The sequence below is a fragment of the Rhinichthys klamathensis genome, unplaced genomic scaffold (genome assembly GCF_029890125.1).
Source record: "Rhinichthys klamathensis goyatoka isolate OS25496 unplaced genomic scaffold, OSU_Roscu_1.1 h1tg000653l_1, whole genome shotgun sequence".
NCBI lineage: Eukaryota > Metazoa > Chordata > Actinopteri > Cypriniformes > Leuciscidae > Rhinichthys > Rhinichthys klamathensis.
The window spans coordinates 193,802-210,390 of NW_026607097.1; the positions used below are offsets into that span (position 1 = coordinate 193,802).

At 38.8% G+C, this 16,589-nt stretch overlaps 1 protein-coding gene across 1 annotated transcript in view; it reads left to right on the forward strand.

Annotated features, from left to right (window-relative positions):
* The window catches only part of grb10a (growth factor receptor-bound protein 10a), a 68,174-nt gene that overhangs the window by 22,605 nt on the left and 28,980 nt on the right, over positions 1 to 16,589 (forward strand). Inside the window, exons 4-5 of the mRNA XM_056241528.1 lie at positions 4,917 to 5,163; positions 8,111 to 8,246. Coding sequence (XP_056097503.1) covers positions 4,917 to 5,163; positions 8,111 to 8,246 — 383 coding nt within the window. The remainder of the gene's footprint in view (positions 1 to 4,916; positions 5,164 to 8,110; positions 8,247 to 16,589) is intronic.

Sequence of the window (16,589 nt, forward strand, 5' to 3'; positions counted from 1 at the left end):
TCAGGATTTATGGGGAGTGTTCTCGGTTCTGGCTGACCTAATCTATGCAGCCTAACATTGAATTATAAAAGTTTATAATGTGTTGTGTATGCTAGGTCAAAGAGATGTTTTTTTAGTCTAGATTTAAACTGACAGTGTGTGTCTGCTTCCCGGACAATGTTAGGAAGACTGTTCCAAAGTGTTGGTGCTAAATAGGAAAAGGGTCTTCCGTCGATTTTAATATTCGAAGTATTATCAACTGGCCGGAATTTTGAGATCGCAATAGGCATGAAGGACTATAATGCGTTAAGAGCTCGCTCAAGTACTGGGGAGCTAAACCATGTAGTTTAAAGAAATGTGAAATGAATGAGAAGACAGGAAGGGAGTGTTTGGAAAGGCATATTTGGACCACTTAGCGCTGAGAGCAGTAAATGGAAATGCTCTTTGACACTCACTTGTACTGGTTGTACCTCTTAAAGATCTTGTACTTGCTGTACTTCATTGTTTTAACAGTCCTATTCATCGTATGTTCCTGTTTGTGTGTTTGCTTTTAAAAAGACATCTCTTACGCATAGGATACTTGCCGAGCTCTCTTGTTACATACACAAACACTTACGCTCGGACACATGCGGAAGTGTGTGGGTCTGGGGTATGTACGGAATGCACCGTTCGGACGCTGCTGGTATTCTAGTGGAAGTCTGAAGCAGGGCTTTGAATTAGACCTGATTTAGCCTGGTAAATATTAGCTACCTAGCTAAGTTAAAGTGGGCATGAAATAAGAATTTTCCAAATGCATGTTATAGATTTTAATCTTATTGTAAACAATTTATGCATGGGTTAGGGTTCATTTAAAAAAACAATTAAAATTAATTTGTAATTCAAAAACATAACTACAGGTGACTTATGCAGGACTCCTATTTTTTAGTCCACGTAAGGCCGTGCGACACCAAGCCGACATAAAATAACTTGCGGCGACGGACTACAAAGGGACTAGCATGAGAGGACTAGCTATATTTGTCATTCAAAAACAGAAACTATGACTGCAGATATTCAAACCCTAATCAAAGCAGCGCTTGCTTACCATTTTGAATATCTTTGAATATTCTTCATTCCAGGCGTTCTCATGTTGTTATGAAACATTCACGTATTAGAATGCTCATGTAAGATGATAATTAGAACAGCCTTTTGTCTGATCTATCTTGACTTTTTTGCTCACTTTCGTTTTTTATTCTTGTGCACGGACTCATTCGTCAAGCTGAACAGCCAGTCAGAGTTCTCTCTCTCACCGACAGTGCTGACGGACGCCGATTCTACGTGCTCAATCGGCCAAAATAACCCTGACGGGCTTCAACTAGTGCTGACAGTGCAAAACACACTGCAAAAACTGGGCCAGCCGACGCTCAACGACAGCCCGACATTGTCCGACGGCCGATCGCCAGTTTGGTGTCATGGCCTTTAAACCCCACCCCTGCTAAATAACATTCATCTGGCTCTACTTTTGATTGCAATGCCTACATCTCAAAATCCAAATAACAACAGATGCATAAAACCATGTCTATAATCCTAACTTGTTACATTCGTATACATGTTAAAATATGGAAGAAAATATTTGTGGCTACTATTGTTTTATTGCAACTTTACTATTAGCTAGCTAGACTAATATTTGGTTGAAGTTAATGAAAGAAAAAGCTACGGACTGGATCTTTAACTTTCATTAACTGCAACCAATTCAAAACGGTAAGCTTGTAATAATGTTTTTAATTCCAGTGGTACTGGTGGATTTCCGCGGGAGATTCGAGCATGGCTTTGCGTCATTACGTCACATCTTATAAAGGAGGAGTCTCGGCTAGTAGGCTATATTGAGTCATTACGTCACATCTGTACACATAAAGAAGGAGTCTCGGCTAGTAGGCTATATTGCGTGTGAGGATGTTGGAGGTGGAGATTTATAGCCTTTTCTCACAGCACTTGATATAATTAAACTTATCAATTTGATGGCGGATCCAGAAAGGTTCAAACGACAATCACCAGTGACAACTGGAGACTCACCCGGTGTAAAATGCAAAAGACTTTGCTCGGACTTCGGAGTGGCTACAGAAAAAAAGAGACTGCAACCGGACCCATGCGAAAACAAGGAAACATATCGGAAGGACATTACATGTAGTCACGCAATGCTGACGTTGTTAACATTAACAATTTTAAAACAAAGTATAATTTGCACGGTTTTGCGTGATATGATAACTTTAGTGATTGTTAGATTTAATCAGCGCCATTTACTGCAATGCCAGAACCAGAACAAAGGTCGATGTTTCTTACTAATTCAGATGACATTTTCCTCTGAAAATTCTTATGCTGGTCATACTTCCAAAAAGAATAATCTGTGATTCTGAATGCCAGTATCCACACCGGCGCGGTGACTGACAGTCTCCTCAAACATTGTGTTCATCCGCGCTGTGCCGTGTCGAGGGTGTTGAAGTACAACTCACATAAAGTTGATAATTCCGCGAATGACTGCAATTGCAGATTTCGAACAGAGATGGCGACAAAGAGGGAAAACGCCCGACTGCAGCTTTAAATAAAAAGATTGAAGGCCCGTTCACTTAAAACGATAACTACATAGCATCCTTACCAACACACAATAAAGTTCTGTTTATTACAAGCACGTGCTGCAGTCCTTTTTGGATGGTCTACAAATAGTCTGCTGATAGCATGGTCATCTCGCTGCCTTCTTTACTAGCCTGGATCAATACAGATATTACATTTCATCAATGATAACTGTTTGACCTGATGAGGGAAAAGCACTTTGGTGGCTTGCATTGCACTAGCATTACATTTTAGCATGATTTGCTAACCTTTTAAACGCACCAGTTGTTAAAAGAAATCACTCTACGGCCTTAAAAGCTTGGTTTTTATGGGTCTTCATTGCACAGAGTGCTTCTCAACTGACAGGTCATGACCCAGAAAATGTGTCTCAGGGCTGTTTTGATAAGGTTGCAGATGGGCAGATGAAAAACAATGCTAAATACTAATTATAAAATGCAGTACTGTGGTTTTTCTTGGGACCTCAAGTGGTGACCCTCAGTTGAGAATCAATAGGTAAAGCATTCCAGTCATCAAGTTAGCGAAAATACACATGCCAACTATTGAACCTGTATTTCTTGCTTCATTTAACAGGCATGTAGCGTCACATGCGGCCGTTATTACAGAGTAATTCCACAAACCACCTGCTGTTCCTCCCACATCACAGAATACATTTATGGTGACCTGTTTTCTGTGTGAGAACTATTAGTGGAATATTTGGTTTTGGAAGTGTCCGTGTGTAGTGTTGAGAGATCACTATCTCGATGAATCTATATGAGTGTGACTTGAGGGATATGATCAGGTCAGGGAACACTGGGAAATGTGACCAAAGGGCTGACCATTTGAGTGTTTACTCATTTAACTTGATACTGCCATCTTGTGGCAATTTATTGCTAGTTGCACGATATATTGCATTGTTTTCATGATTAATGCTAATACTGTTCAAATCAGACTATGAAAATCTTTTGATTACTGTCCCAGATATTTAACCACTACGCCACAGCATCTCAAGATGCAAACGTATTTGAGTAAACAATCCATACTCAAATAAAATAACTTGAAACACAAGGGACTAACTTTTTTTTTTTAGCACCTTTTGCTGAGGACATTTCTGAAATTCTGGGACACCACCACTGAACCATAATGCATATAGAGAACAAGTGGACATGGTAGTGAATGTTCTGTAGCCAATCTGTCAAAGTGTGTCCAAAGGATCAGCCTAAAATTATTCAGGAAGCCACAGAGGATCTTAAAAAAACTCTTCCAAAGAAATGTGGGCTGAGAGAGGAGCAATGTGGAAACCACTGCTAACCAAGAACATAAACTCTCATCTCTCATCTGCCAAAAGAGCACCTGGCTGATCCCCAAGACTTTTGGAAGAATGTTCTACGAGTCAAAAAATTGAACATTTTGGATGACATGTGACCCATTATGTCTGGCATGAAGTGAAAATGGCATTCCAGAATCTAAGAGCATCTTACCAACAGTCAAACATGGTGGTGCCAGGGTGAGGATGCCTTGTTGCTTCAGAACTCGCCATGGTCGAATTGATAGTTAAATGAAGTTGTGCTTTATCAAAACTAATAAAAATGAAACCTCTAATATAAAAGTTATGTAGTGATGCATTTGTTCAGTGTAACATGAAATTTTTTTTTATTCAGTCACACACACAAATAAAGAAAGAAATACACACACGCTAACATTAAGAAGTTTGGGGTTGGTAAGGTTTTTTTGTTTTGTTTTTGAAAGTAGTCTCTTTTAGTATTGTGTAATATTACTATTTAAAATGACTCTTTCTATTGTAATATATTTTAAAGTGTAATTTATTCCTGTCATGACAGAGCTGAATTTCCAGTTTTCATTGTTACATGATCCTTCAGAAATCATTCTAATATGATTTTGGTGCTCAAGAAACATTTCTTATTATTTTCAATGTTAAACACAATTGTGCTGCTGTGATGTATTTTTCTTTGCATAGATTTTTGTTTGTTTAAAACAGCATTTATTGGAAATAGAAAATGTTTTGTAACATTATTAATGTTTTTATTGTCACTCAATTAAATGTATACTTGGTGAATAAAAGTATTATTTTTGTCATCATTTTTAAATATCTTTTTTGCCTATTTTTAATAAATTTCTTCTGCAGCATGAAAATTCAAAAACAGTACAAATATTACACAGTCTCTTAAGTAATATGCATAATAATCAGTTATTAAATACAGTGTCCTATGTGAATTGTATGTATTTGTTTGGCTGTTCTTAGTATCGGGGCTGCTGCTGATACACTTTAGTTGCTTGTGAATGACGTAAGACTCAATCTCTGTCTCTCTCTCCATGCATGTTTTGCTTTGCTGCAGAGGATGATGTAGATCTGGAGGCCCTGGTGAATGACATGGCCTCTCTTTCATCCTATGAGAGCATCTATGCAACCTGTGGGACCCAGCATTCGGACTCCGCCCCCCTCTTGCACCGCACCGATGGCAGTGGGCTCCATGGCAACAGAGCGGCCCCACAGCTACGGGCCCCAAGTAATAAAGTGACCGCCCCCCACTCTCCAGCCCAAAAGCTCCGGGGATCTCAGCCAATGCACATACAGGCTGTCAGGTAATGTACATGCACAGTGCACACAAAGAAATGGGAAGTTATGATTTCCAGTTCTGGAAAATCGTGCAAAATTTGAAATTGAAAGTCATTTTTCTACACTTGAAAAAATACAGTGAAAACAGTAATATTGAATAATTACAAAATACATCATCACAATTCAAATTCAATTTATTCCTGTGATGGCAAAGCAAATTTTCAGCAGCCATTACTCCAGTCTTCAGTGTTCATTACATGATTCTTCAGAAATCAATCTAATATGCTGATTTGGTGAGCAGTGTTGAAAACAATTGTGCTGCTAAACAGGATTCTCTGATGAATAGAAAGTTCAAAAGAACAGCATTTATTTGAAATTACATTTTTCTCTAATGTAATAATCTTTACTGCCATTTGTGATCAATTTAAAGCAATTGAATCCTTGCTAAATAAAAGTATCAATGTATTATATTATATTAAATATTACTGACCCAAAACTCTTGAACGGTAGTGTAATTGTGCTTCATTATGCTTTAATATTTCATCTTTTTAAACTTGATTTTTATTGAAATGAATTGGTCTATAGCTGTCGGAACCCTGCAATTTGTGCAATTTAATAATTAACAAATAGTTATTACTAAAATATTACCACAGTTGATTAAAAAGGTATTTTTAAGTGTGTGTGTGTAATATATATATATACACTCACCGGCCACTTTATTAGGTACACCTGTCCAACTGCTCGTTAACACTTAATTTCTAAGCAGCCAATCACATGGCGGCAACTCAGTGCATTTAGGCATGTAGACATGGTCAAGACAATCTCCTGCAGTTCAAACCGAGCATCAGTATGGGGAAGAAAGGTGATTTGAGTGACTTTGAACGTGGCATGATTGTTGGTGCCAGAAGGGCTGGTCTGAGTATTTCAGAAACTGCTAATCTACTGGGATTTTCACGCACAACCATCTCTAGGGTTTACAGAGAATGGTCCGAAAAAGAAAAAACATCCAGTGAGCGGCAGTTCTGTGGGCGGAAATGCCTTGTTGATGCCAGAGGTCAGAGGAGAATGGCCAGACTGGTTCGAGCTAATAGAAGGGCAACAGTGACTGAAATAACCACTCGTTACAACCGAGGTATGCAGCAAAGCATTTGTGAAGCCACAACACGCACAACCTTGAGGCGGATGGGCTACAACAGCAGAAGACTCCACCGGGTACCACTCATCTCCACTACAGATAGGTAAAAGAGGCTACAATTTGCAAGAGCTCACCAAAATTGAACAGTTGAAGACTGGAAAAATGTTGCCTGGTCTGATGAGTCTCGATTTCTGTTGAGACATTCAGATGTTAGAGTCAGAATTTGGCGTAAACAGAATGAGAACATGGAACCATCATGCCTTGTTACCACTGTGCAGGCTGGTGGTGGTGGTGTAATGGTGTGGGGGATGTTTTCCTGGCACACTTTAGGCCCCTTAGTGCCGATTGGGCATCGTTTAAATGCCACGGCCTACCTGAGCATTGTTTCTGACCATGTCCATCCCTTTATGGCCACCATGTACCCATCCTCTGATGGCTACTTCCACCATGTCACAAAGCTCTAATCATTTCAAATTGGTTTCTTGAACATGACAATGAGTTCACTGTACTAAAATGGCCTCCACAGTCATCAGATCTCAACCCAATAGAGCATCTTTGGGATGTGGTGGAACGGGAGATTCGCATCATGGATGTGCAGCCGACAAATCTGCGGCAACTGTGTGATGCCATCATGTCAATATGGACCAAACTCCCTGAGGAATGCTTCCAGCACCTTGTTGAATCTATGCCACGAAGAATTGAGGCAGTTCTGAAGGCAAAAGGGGGTCCAACCCGTTACTAGCATGGGGTACCTAATAAAGTGGCCGGTGAGTGTATATATATATATATATATATATACACACTATATACACATACATATATATATGTATGTGTGTATATAGTGTATATATATATTATGTATGTATAATGTGTGTGTGTGTATTTATTTATTTATTTTTTGACATATGAATCATTGGGTTTAATTAGCACTTTCTTGTTTTGGATCTAAAAAACAGTATTCATACCCTCCCGTAAGCCGTAAGTTTTCAAGTCATCTTCTCAAAGTCATAATCTTTTCTCTTTCCGAAATCCTCTCCGAGTGCTTGTTCTAATCAGCTCTTTTACACCTCACCTTTCTGCAGGGATTCTGTGTCGTTCGCTGTCTTTCATCCGCTCTTCTCTGATCTCCGTGACAGCGGGGTGTAGTTTCACACACATACACACATCGAGATGGGTTCACTCAGAGGTTTCCGTCTCTACACACTCACACAGACACACGGTCTTCTTTTCGTACTGACTCGGCCATGAACCCTGAACGGCCCACCCCCTGCCACGGTTTGGATTTTAAAAATTCCCTCAGTTATTATGGTCGCTCAAACTACGCTGAGGCAGTCATGTATTATTCCCGGTCTTATTGATGTAGATCAAAGACCCGAAGATGAGTTTTAAAATCTGCAGTCGATGTGTCTGTCTGCTGAACTCTGCCGCACACTATGAGAGTTCATGAACCGATTCTCGGTTGGCTAAGTGGGTTTCGAATCCCTCGCTTTCATTCATATATTCTGTAGTAGAATCCGTAATGCAGCGGTGAGAATGTCATGTGGATTCTTCTGATTTATTTTTCATTAGCCTATCACTTTACAGCACTGAAGTTTTCAGGGCTTTAATTCCCTGCTCGGTTTCATATTGATTAAAATACAGATGATTTCGTGAACACTGCATGGTTAATGAAGCAATGAGACCCTAATGAGATGAAAATGACAAGGTTCGGTTAGATGTTTTAGTCCTGGGCATTTTAGCCTCAGGAACGGTATGTATATTTGAATAGTACTGAGCTTATCTTTAAAACAAAAGTACAACTTTTCTTTTTCCTTTTCTCTCTTTGTCACCCCTCGTAGGCGACTTCAAGAAGAAGAGTTGCAAGTTCGTCCTGCGTCTTTGCCAGCTATTCCGAACCCTTTCCCTGAGCTCTGCAGCCCCTCGGGATCTCCTGTGCTGAGTCCTGGATCTCTGCCACAGCCATCAGAATCACATGTAAGAGTTGAAAACAGACACTGCGGCTCTTTGCCTTGTGGCTATTATCTATCTGATACACATGAGATGTTACATGAGTGATTTATTGCAGGTACCAGTATGAGACTTGAACCTCACTTCCTGGTACAAAAAAACCTGATGGGGGTTCAGTGAGGTTAAGAGAAACTCGCATGAATAGAGGTTACCGTAATTAGGTCTCGGCAGGTTTTATTGTATTTCCTGGAAAACTAGTTCTGCCCAACCTTGCATTATAGAAATGCCACATTGGTTGTTTTAGAATTGAATGGGCTGCCTATAGGCATCAGAGGCACATAAGCAAAGACTATACTCTTATAATTGGTAGCAAAGTTCTGGTACCAATATTTTGTTTCCTCAAGTCATGAAGATGAGGGAAAATCAATTCCCGATTTGAGAAGCCATTCTACTCGGATATACATCACAATAGGGAAGAAAAGACTACCACAACTTCCATTTCATGTCCCATTATTTCACTCAGTGTTTCTGTGAGCTCTTTGTATTTTTTCACTCAGAGCTGCTAACGTCAGCCTCTGAGTGAGTTACACAAACACTTAAAGTGCATCAACTGATTTTCAACCCGCTTTGTATTGTTATAATGTTGGTAGTATATGTAAATGAACTATGATTATTCATTCTCCATGTTACCTGGACAAAGAAATTCACGTTTATTTGTCAGCGAAAGTCTGCCGGATGACGTGTTTTCCTTTTTCCTTTTGACAGCTCCAGGGCTTTCGGGAATACTACAGATTATGCTTCCGCTTTTTTGTGTCCCTGCCCATCGGCAGTCGGATCGACAGAAGGTTATATTAAAGGGGTCATATAATGCCATTTTTGTACAAGCTAATATGATTCTTTAGGGTCTAAATTAAAAGTTTGTAATATACTTAAATTAAAAATTCTCATTAGTATTGTAAGAAAACACTTATTTTAGCTCTGTTTTCAGCACGCCGTTTCAGTGCACATGCCTTTAAATGATAATGAGCTCTGCTCACCCCGCCTCTCTGTTCTGTGCGTACACCGTTTGTAACACAATAACACAATAACCATAACGCGTTGTTCATTATAAATGTGGGATTATGAATTATATTGAGAACGTCGTACATAGAAAACATGCCGTAATGTACCCTGAGTGTAAACCTTAGCCGCATTCATCGTGAAGCGTGCAAGCGATTTGCAAAGATTAATATAAATATTAGTATAAAGGTTAATAAAACGTACACTCACTTCAGTTCTTCTGGAGGTTCAGCAGGAACACGAATTGCTGGTACCGATCCTTTTTCCAGGAGCAGCTTCTTATCAAAACCAGCTTTATACTGACCCTCCTCGTTTATAAAGCAGTCTGGTGAGAAATTATTCGCGCAAACATGAAAGCATTGACGTTGCTCGTGGGGAATATTCCCTTCAAAAACAAACTCAGCCACTGGGTCTTCAGCGGTTCGGATTTAGGAACATTAAAATGACTGCTCTGTTCATTATTACACCCAAGAACAGAACAACACACTCGCTTAGACGCCATTCTGCTCATAGACAGTGCTCCAGTATCAACGCGGACTATGATTGACAGCTCCCTCACGAGCGAGGGCGGGTCTGTGTTGAAACGCTGCTGTCAATCAACAATCGTGGGAGGGGCGTCCGTTTTATTGACGTCACGCGGTCGAACGGCTCAATTTGAGGCAGGGGAAAACATATAAGGAGATTTAAAAAAAACACTGGATGGATTTTTATCATTATATGATGGTTGTGTACAGGCACTGCCAACACACATTTCAGTACAATCAACTTGTAAAAGTGCATGTACCATTATATGACCCCTTTAACAAAACCGTTATTGTAAGTAGGTTAATCACTGGAAATGTTATCATAGGTTGTCTACTCTTTAAACAGCATTATGGTAAAAAGGGAACACTATGGAAACAGATTTCTTACCTGTACGCGACAGCGTTTTGCTTTGGGTGGAACTGACAGAACGGTTGGTCTTTTTAGTTTTTGGCCTAAAACACTGTTTGTCCTATTTGAAATGTTGACTACAAACACAGTTTTTTAGATTTTCCGTCACGGTGTTCTCTCCATATTATTCTTTGCAGCCTTCACCTGCTGCCTACAACGTGATGGATCCTTCACTGGACCGACACTGAAAGTAACTCACTCACGCTAGACTCTTTGAATTCTTGCACCTGGGACCAATACAAGTCGACACCTTTGTGACTAAAAAATTGCTAAGAAGTATTTAATACTAAAGCAAGGCAGTATTTGACTCTGGATTAGTGTATCCACAGCAGACTGGGAGTGGCCTTGGATGGCAACATGCCCAGTGCATTATGGGTGTTGAAGTTTTTCTATTTGGGAAAAGGGAAGACAACAGCCTTTTTTCTCTGTTTTCACTAGTCGGGTAGCACAGATAAAAAAAAATCACCTCTCTACTTCATAGTTTTATTGAAATCCCCTTTTGCCTGTGGTGAATAAGCCTTTATGCTCAAAGTATAGATCAGTTTTGACATGAATGCTTAAAGGTGCTTAAAGGTACCAATGTTTTATTAGACCAAAGGTTCATTTTGCGCCGGAGTTCTCCTTTAATGGCAAGGAAAGCCTTTTACACTTGGGAGCGGCTGCGTATGAGGTGTTTTCCTCATATCTGCTTCGAGGTCTTGATTGTGGGATTTCTTAGTGGTTTAGAATCCAGTATTCCGTAATTCTTTTGTCTTTTATGAGGTTAATAAACAACTACGCCATCTACGTCAGGTGACCTGTAAATGCGCAAAAACGGTTTCCATTGCATTTTTGCGAAATATTCCTTTTTCGAACTGCCTGAAAAACCACTTGCGAGCGTGAAAACATTTTTGCGATATAGGGACTTTTTGTGGAATTGATGTGTTTCCATATTGGGCGTATTTTCAATTCGCAATTAAAATTTTCGCTATTTGAAGGGTAATGGAAACACGGTTTAATCTTAAAAAATCTTTGTGCAATGTCTGTGCTATATCTCTAAATAAGTTGTGCTTGATAATGGCTTAGTGCTATAGATTAAACTAGAGTCGCAGGTATCTCTGAACCCCCTCGCACAGAAGTGCGTCTATTGTTGTTGCAGTCTCCAGCGGTTGTTTGTTGTTCCGTCTCTTCCGTTTCTTTTTTGTCTGTGAAACAACAGCCTGGGTCAGTGTTGCCACTCTGTGGACCAACTAATTAGTGCAAAAAGAGTCAAGACATATTCACGATTAGAAAAATCTGCTAGTGTGCATTATGCAAGTACTTTGCTGTTGATAAAATGTACGTTGCACACACTGGACGCATGCTCTAGTGTATATATAAAATTAAAGTATTCTTGGCCTTTAACAAGTGTTAAACAAGCCATGACTGAAAACTGAAACCCCCTCCCCTGAGACAACATTGTGAATGCAGTAATGTATGTAGCATTATGAATTGCGGTCTGATAGATGCAGGCCCGTAACCACCACACGGGGGCAATCCCACAATAATTGGATAGCCAAAAATGTCAGTGTTTTGAATTTGAAAATAGCCTGTATCATTTACGTGATGTAATTCGTAATTTAACTTGAGAGATAATTAACTTTAACAGAGCTATTTCAGGCATACAATTAAGAGTGAATGTGCTTATTTGGAAATAAAATTATTATTTGCAAATAATTCGAATGCACATTTTCTTCGTCCCTCTCCCCAATGTTCAAGACATGATTACGGCCTTGCTAAGATGTTCTGTAATGCTACCATCTAAAAGTCTATCTTATGTAGCTAGAATTGTTTGTTTTAGGCTTTAGTATGTGCTAATTGAGGAGCACTATTTTTAAATCAGTCATTAATGAGGTTACAATTCAACTAGGATACTGACTTAGAAGGTAACAGCCAACTTGCCGAGTTTTAGTACAGAACTAATGACTCAAAGCTTATCAGGTTGCCGTTGCATGGAACGTTTCCTCTTTAATCTCCTGTACACTCTTTGGACTTCACCGGGTCAGTCTGAGGGATTGTTCGTAAAGCTTTTACTTTCCAAGTGCGCACTATTGTTGTGTAACAAGTGCCCTGCGAGATAATATGTGCATTCGTCAAGCATTGTCACAAGTGTGAGATCCTGAAGGGAAAAATGTCAGTCTCCTTTTTTGGCCTTCAACTCCCATTATATCTTTCCTTAGCATCGTCTGAGCGGTGGCTTTTTTTCTTGGAGATGAGAGTTGCTTTCCTTTCACACGCCGCTTGCGTTTCCACTTGCGAGTGTGCATGGATGTTTGTCCAGATCTGTGCCAGCAGTCAAAGCCCTTCCTTCCTCCTTCCTATCCTCTCTGTCCTTTCCCACAATGCCCTTAAGCTCCCCTTTAAAAAAAAAAATAAAAAAAAATTGTATTTATATACATTGGCATGCACACGCACATTAGAGAGATCATGTTTTGTACGTAAAGGCTTTGAGAAGTTAAGTGTCATTATGGAATGGCCCTGTGTTTCCAGTGACCTCACCTCGGGTGTGTGTGTGTGTGTGTGTGTGTGTGTGGGGGGCTCATCTTGTGATGTCCTGTATGTGCTGCCTGACTCTATTTCTGTCTTTTCAAGTGAATATGATCATTTTGTTGTTGTCAACACCCTGAGGACAGTCTATCCATCACTCCTTTGTCCAATTTCTCTCTATTCTTTCATTTGAGTCCAATCACCTACAGCCCCATCTGCTGTTATAGACTACTACATTTCTCTCTTTTGTTCCGTCTTCCTTTTCTTTGTGCTTCAGTTCATTCGTTTTGTCATGCGCTCTTTCCTTCTTTTGTTTGTTCTGTCGTTGTTTCTTTTTAATTCTTTCTTTCTTTCTTTCTTTTTCATTCATTCTCTTTCTTTTTCATTCATTCTCTTTCTTTGATTTGGTTGTTCTTTCTGTTTTGTTCATTCGTTCTTTGTTTCATTCTTTTTGTTTGTTCTTTAATTAATTTGTTCGTTCTTAAATTTTTCTTTTTCTTTGATTTGTTTGCTTTTTGCTTTGCTCGTTCTTTTTCTTTTGTTCTTTCATTAAGTTCATACTTTTTCGTTATTTCTTTCTTTTATTCGTCCTTTCTTTGTTCTCTCTCTCTCTCTTTCTCTCTCTCTCTCTCTCTCTCTCTCTCTCTGCTATGGCAGAAGAAGCTGAATTTTGAAAGATGAAGCTGAACGTTTAGTTCTTTTAAACAATACAGCTGGAAGAGATTCTTCATCTAGACTAGGGGTCAGAAGATTGTTTTAAACGTCTAAACATGGTCTTCCTCTCCTTTTGTGCTTTTGCCCTTGAGTGAGTCTAGAACAACCGAACAAATCTGAAAACAGGATGTGACTGTAGCGTTGAGGTTGAACCAAAGGCAGTCTGCTGAGGTATGAGTTCCGTAGTCAAGACGTATGGGGCATCCTGAGTGCTCATGTTGATTTCGGTTCCACAAATAAGTGATTCCAATAAGTGAACAAGATGTCAGTTGAGTGTTCTTGGTTTTGCCTTTATTTATTTAATTATTGGTGTATTCTTTTTATTAGAAAAGCATATATTGTTATGTGAATATGATATTATATATTAACATTTCAAATACATTAAATAGTAATATTGTGAAATATAACAATTTACAATTTTTTTTAAAAAATTTTTTTATATAATTTAAAATGTGTTTTTTTCCCCCCACTATATTGGCAAAGATGAATTTTCAGCATCATTACTCCAGTCTTCAGTGTCACATGATCCTTCAGAAATCATTCTAATATGCTGATTTGGTATAAAAATAAGAATAATTTACTTTTATTATCAGTGTTCAAATGTTTTTTTTTTTAGTGTGGAAATTAATAAAAAAAATTCAGGACTGTTTGCTGAATAGAAAGTTAAAAAAAACCAGTATTTATATGAAATATAAATCTTTTGTAACATTATAAATGCTTACACTGTCACTGCTGAAAGTAGTATTTTTTTTTACTGATACGGACTTTGGTGTTAATGGATGTGTGTATATATAATACAAATATTTGGCTGATGTTTGTCATTATAAAACATCCTTCTCATAATGATTAAACAATTGTGCATGTATACCACAAAATAGTTATTTTTTTCTCAAAAAAAAAAGAAAAGATTTATATACAAACAACAATGTGGCACTGCCAATTTGTTATATAATCCAGTGAATATTATGTGATTTATCTCTTTTATCTGGAACTTCAGGGACACAGACCAAAAGATAAGACCATTCATAATAAACGAATACGCCTGGCATCGGTGCACAAACCGTTTCAAATTACCTGAGTAAAAACAGTAAATCTAATATTATAAACCGTGTCCAGACTCTAAATCCTGATTGGATGAGACATATTGCAAGTTAAACGGCAAATGTACGTCAGATGAATTCTACATTAATGTGACAAGTTGCAACATGGTTTTTCCTCATCTTGACTTTTTTTTTGGACACATTCTGCTCTGCATTTTCGAATGACTCCATTGCTGCGTCCCAATTCACCTATTTATAATGCCCTAAACATACTGTTTTTGTGAAGAAAAAGTACATACATTTGAGTGTGTAGCAGAAGAGTAGGCGAGCTTTGCTGATCTCGATTTCTTACAACAGTGTGCTTTTTCTGAGCGAGTCGGTGTGAATTGTGGCACTAATAGAGTCTCGCGCACGTTGTGCAGAGAAGACCAATGACAAGAATTTCATTAAATACATTAAAGTTCGATTTATTTTTCACCAAACCCTATCTTGTACCCCCAGAATACTTGGAATATACAGTTTATGCATGGGATCATTCTGTGATTACTTTTGTGTCTTAAAAAAAAAAAAAAAAAAAAAAAGCTTGATGCTGATCGCTATTTACTGCCATTATATGGATGAGCGCAAGCGGGACATTTTCTTTTAAAAATTCTACTTTTGTGATCCATAAAAGAAGGGCATACAGCATTAGAAAAATACCAGGGTGAGTAAATGATGACTTGATTTTCATTTTAGGGTGAACTATCCCTTTAAACATTGGTCTCACATATCCGCCATGTTTGTAGTTTTTAACACTTTTTATTAGTGTTTGTAGTTCTGATCGAATCCTCGTTCAACACACAATGGGCTGTGAGCAATATTTTCCGTTAGTGTGCAAGGATCTGCACTTCAAATTCTAACCAGAAATAGTATACCAACCGGGTATCTGGAATACTAGTTTTAACTATGGTTTAGGACACACTCATTCTAATGTTGTTGAATACTATTTAGGGTGGATACTATACGAATTGGAATGCAGCATGTTTCTTCATCACTATAGCAAAATGTCTAACTGCTGGCACATTTCTTTTAACTGACATGATAACTATTGAATTTTTTTTTTTATATCATGATTATCGTCAATACGGTAAATCGTGACACCACTAGTTTTTGACCTTCGTTCATACCAAGTATGCCGCGCACTTCCTGAGAAATGAAGCATTTCGATCGCCCCCTGATGGCTGAGTGCAGTATAGGTTACAAACCCCGCCCTCTCCATGTAATTGTATGGATTGTGGTGTAATCGGCATTGACCTTTTTTTTGGGCTTAATTTTTCTACAGCAGTGGAGATGTCTCATGCATCTTTTTTTTTTTTTTACAGTCTATGGTTAATAATTTGTTCCCAGTAGTTCTGACTAAATTCATGTTAGCTATGTTGTTGTTTACGGAGCCCCTAAAGGGATATGTTGGTGGCGAATAAAATGAGATGGGAGGAAAAATATATTTCAAAACTTTTGTGTTGCCCTGAGAAACTTTGCTTTCCCCAGAGAAACTTTGCATTCGCTTGCAAAGAGCTCAAAAGTGTTGCGAGAAAACTGCAAGTTTCTCGGGGGAACGCAAACATTTTGCGAGAGAATGCAAAAACATTGACATATCCCGTTTCCATCACCAAGACCCTTTAGGAGCTCTGTAGTTTTTAAGAGTTTTTGAAGGTTACACTTCCAGTAAGCATGGCTGCAGATGGTTGGCAATACTGATTGGGTATTATTTTGAACATGATATTACTCCTGAAGAATGCAGCAGATGGGTTATGCACACATATGGTTTCTTAATGATCTCTTGAGGATTGTCTGACCCTAGTGACCGGCGGGCATCAGACAGAATTGGCCAGGCATCGGCAGGCACGGCGTGGGCACATTATGCGTTGCTCAATGTAGTTAGTAGTCTCTTGCTGAGCGTGGGAATGGAATAAATGCTGCTGCTGTGTTTGTGATACTGACAGTGCGTTAGTGTGATTATAATCAGGTGCTTGAGATCTCTGTCAATATGCGTCACAAAGATGGAATCTTTTGTAATTTCTTGTGCATGCTCCACAGAGGTCTTTCTGTGTGTGTGTTTATCTGAGCGTCTTTGTATTTT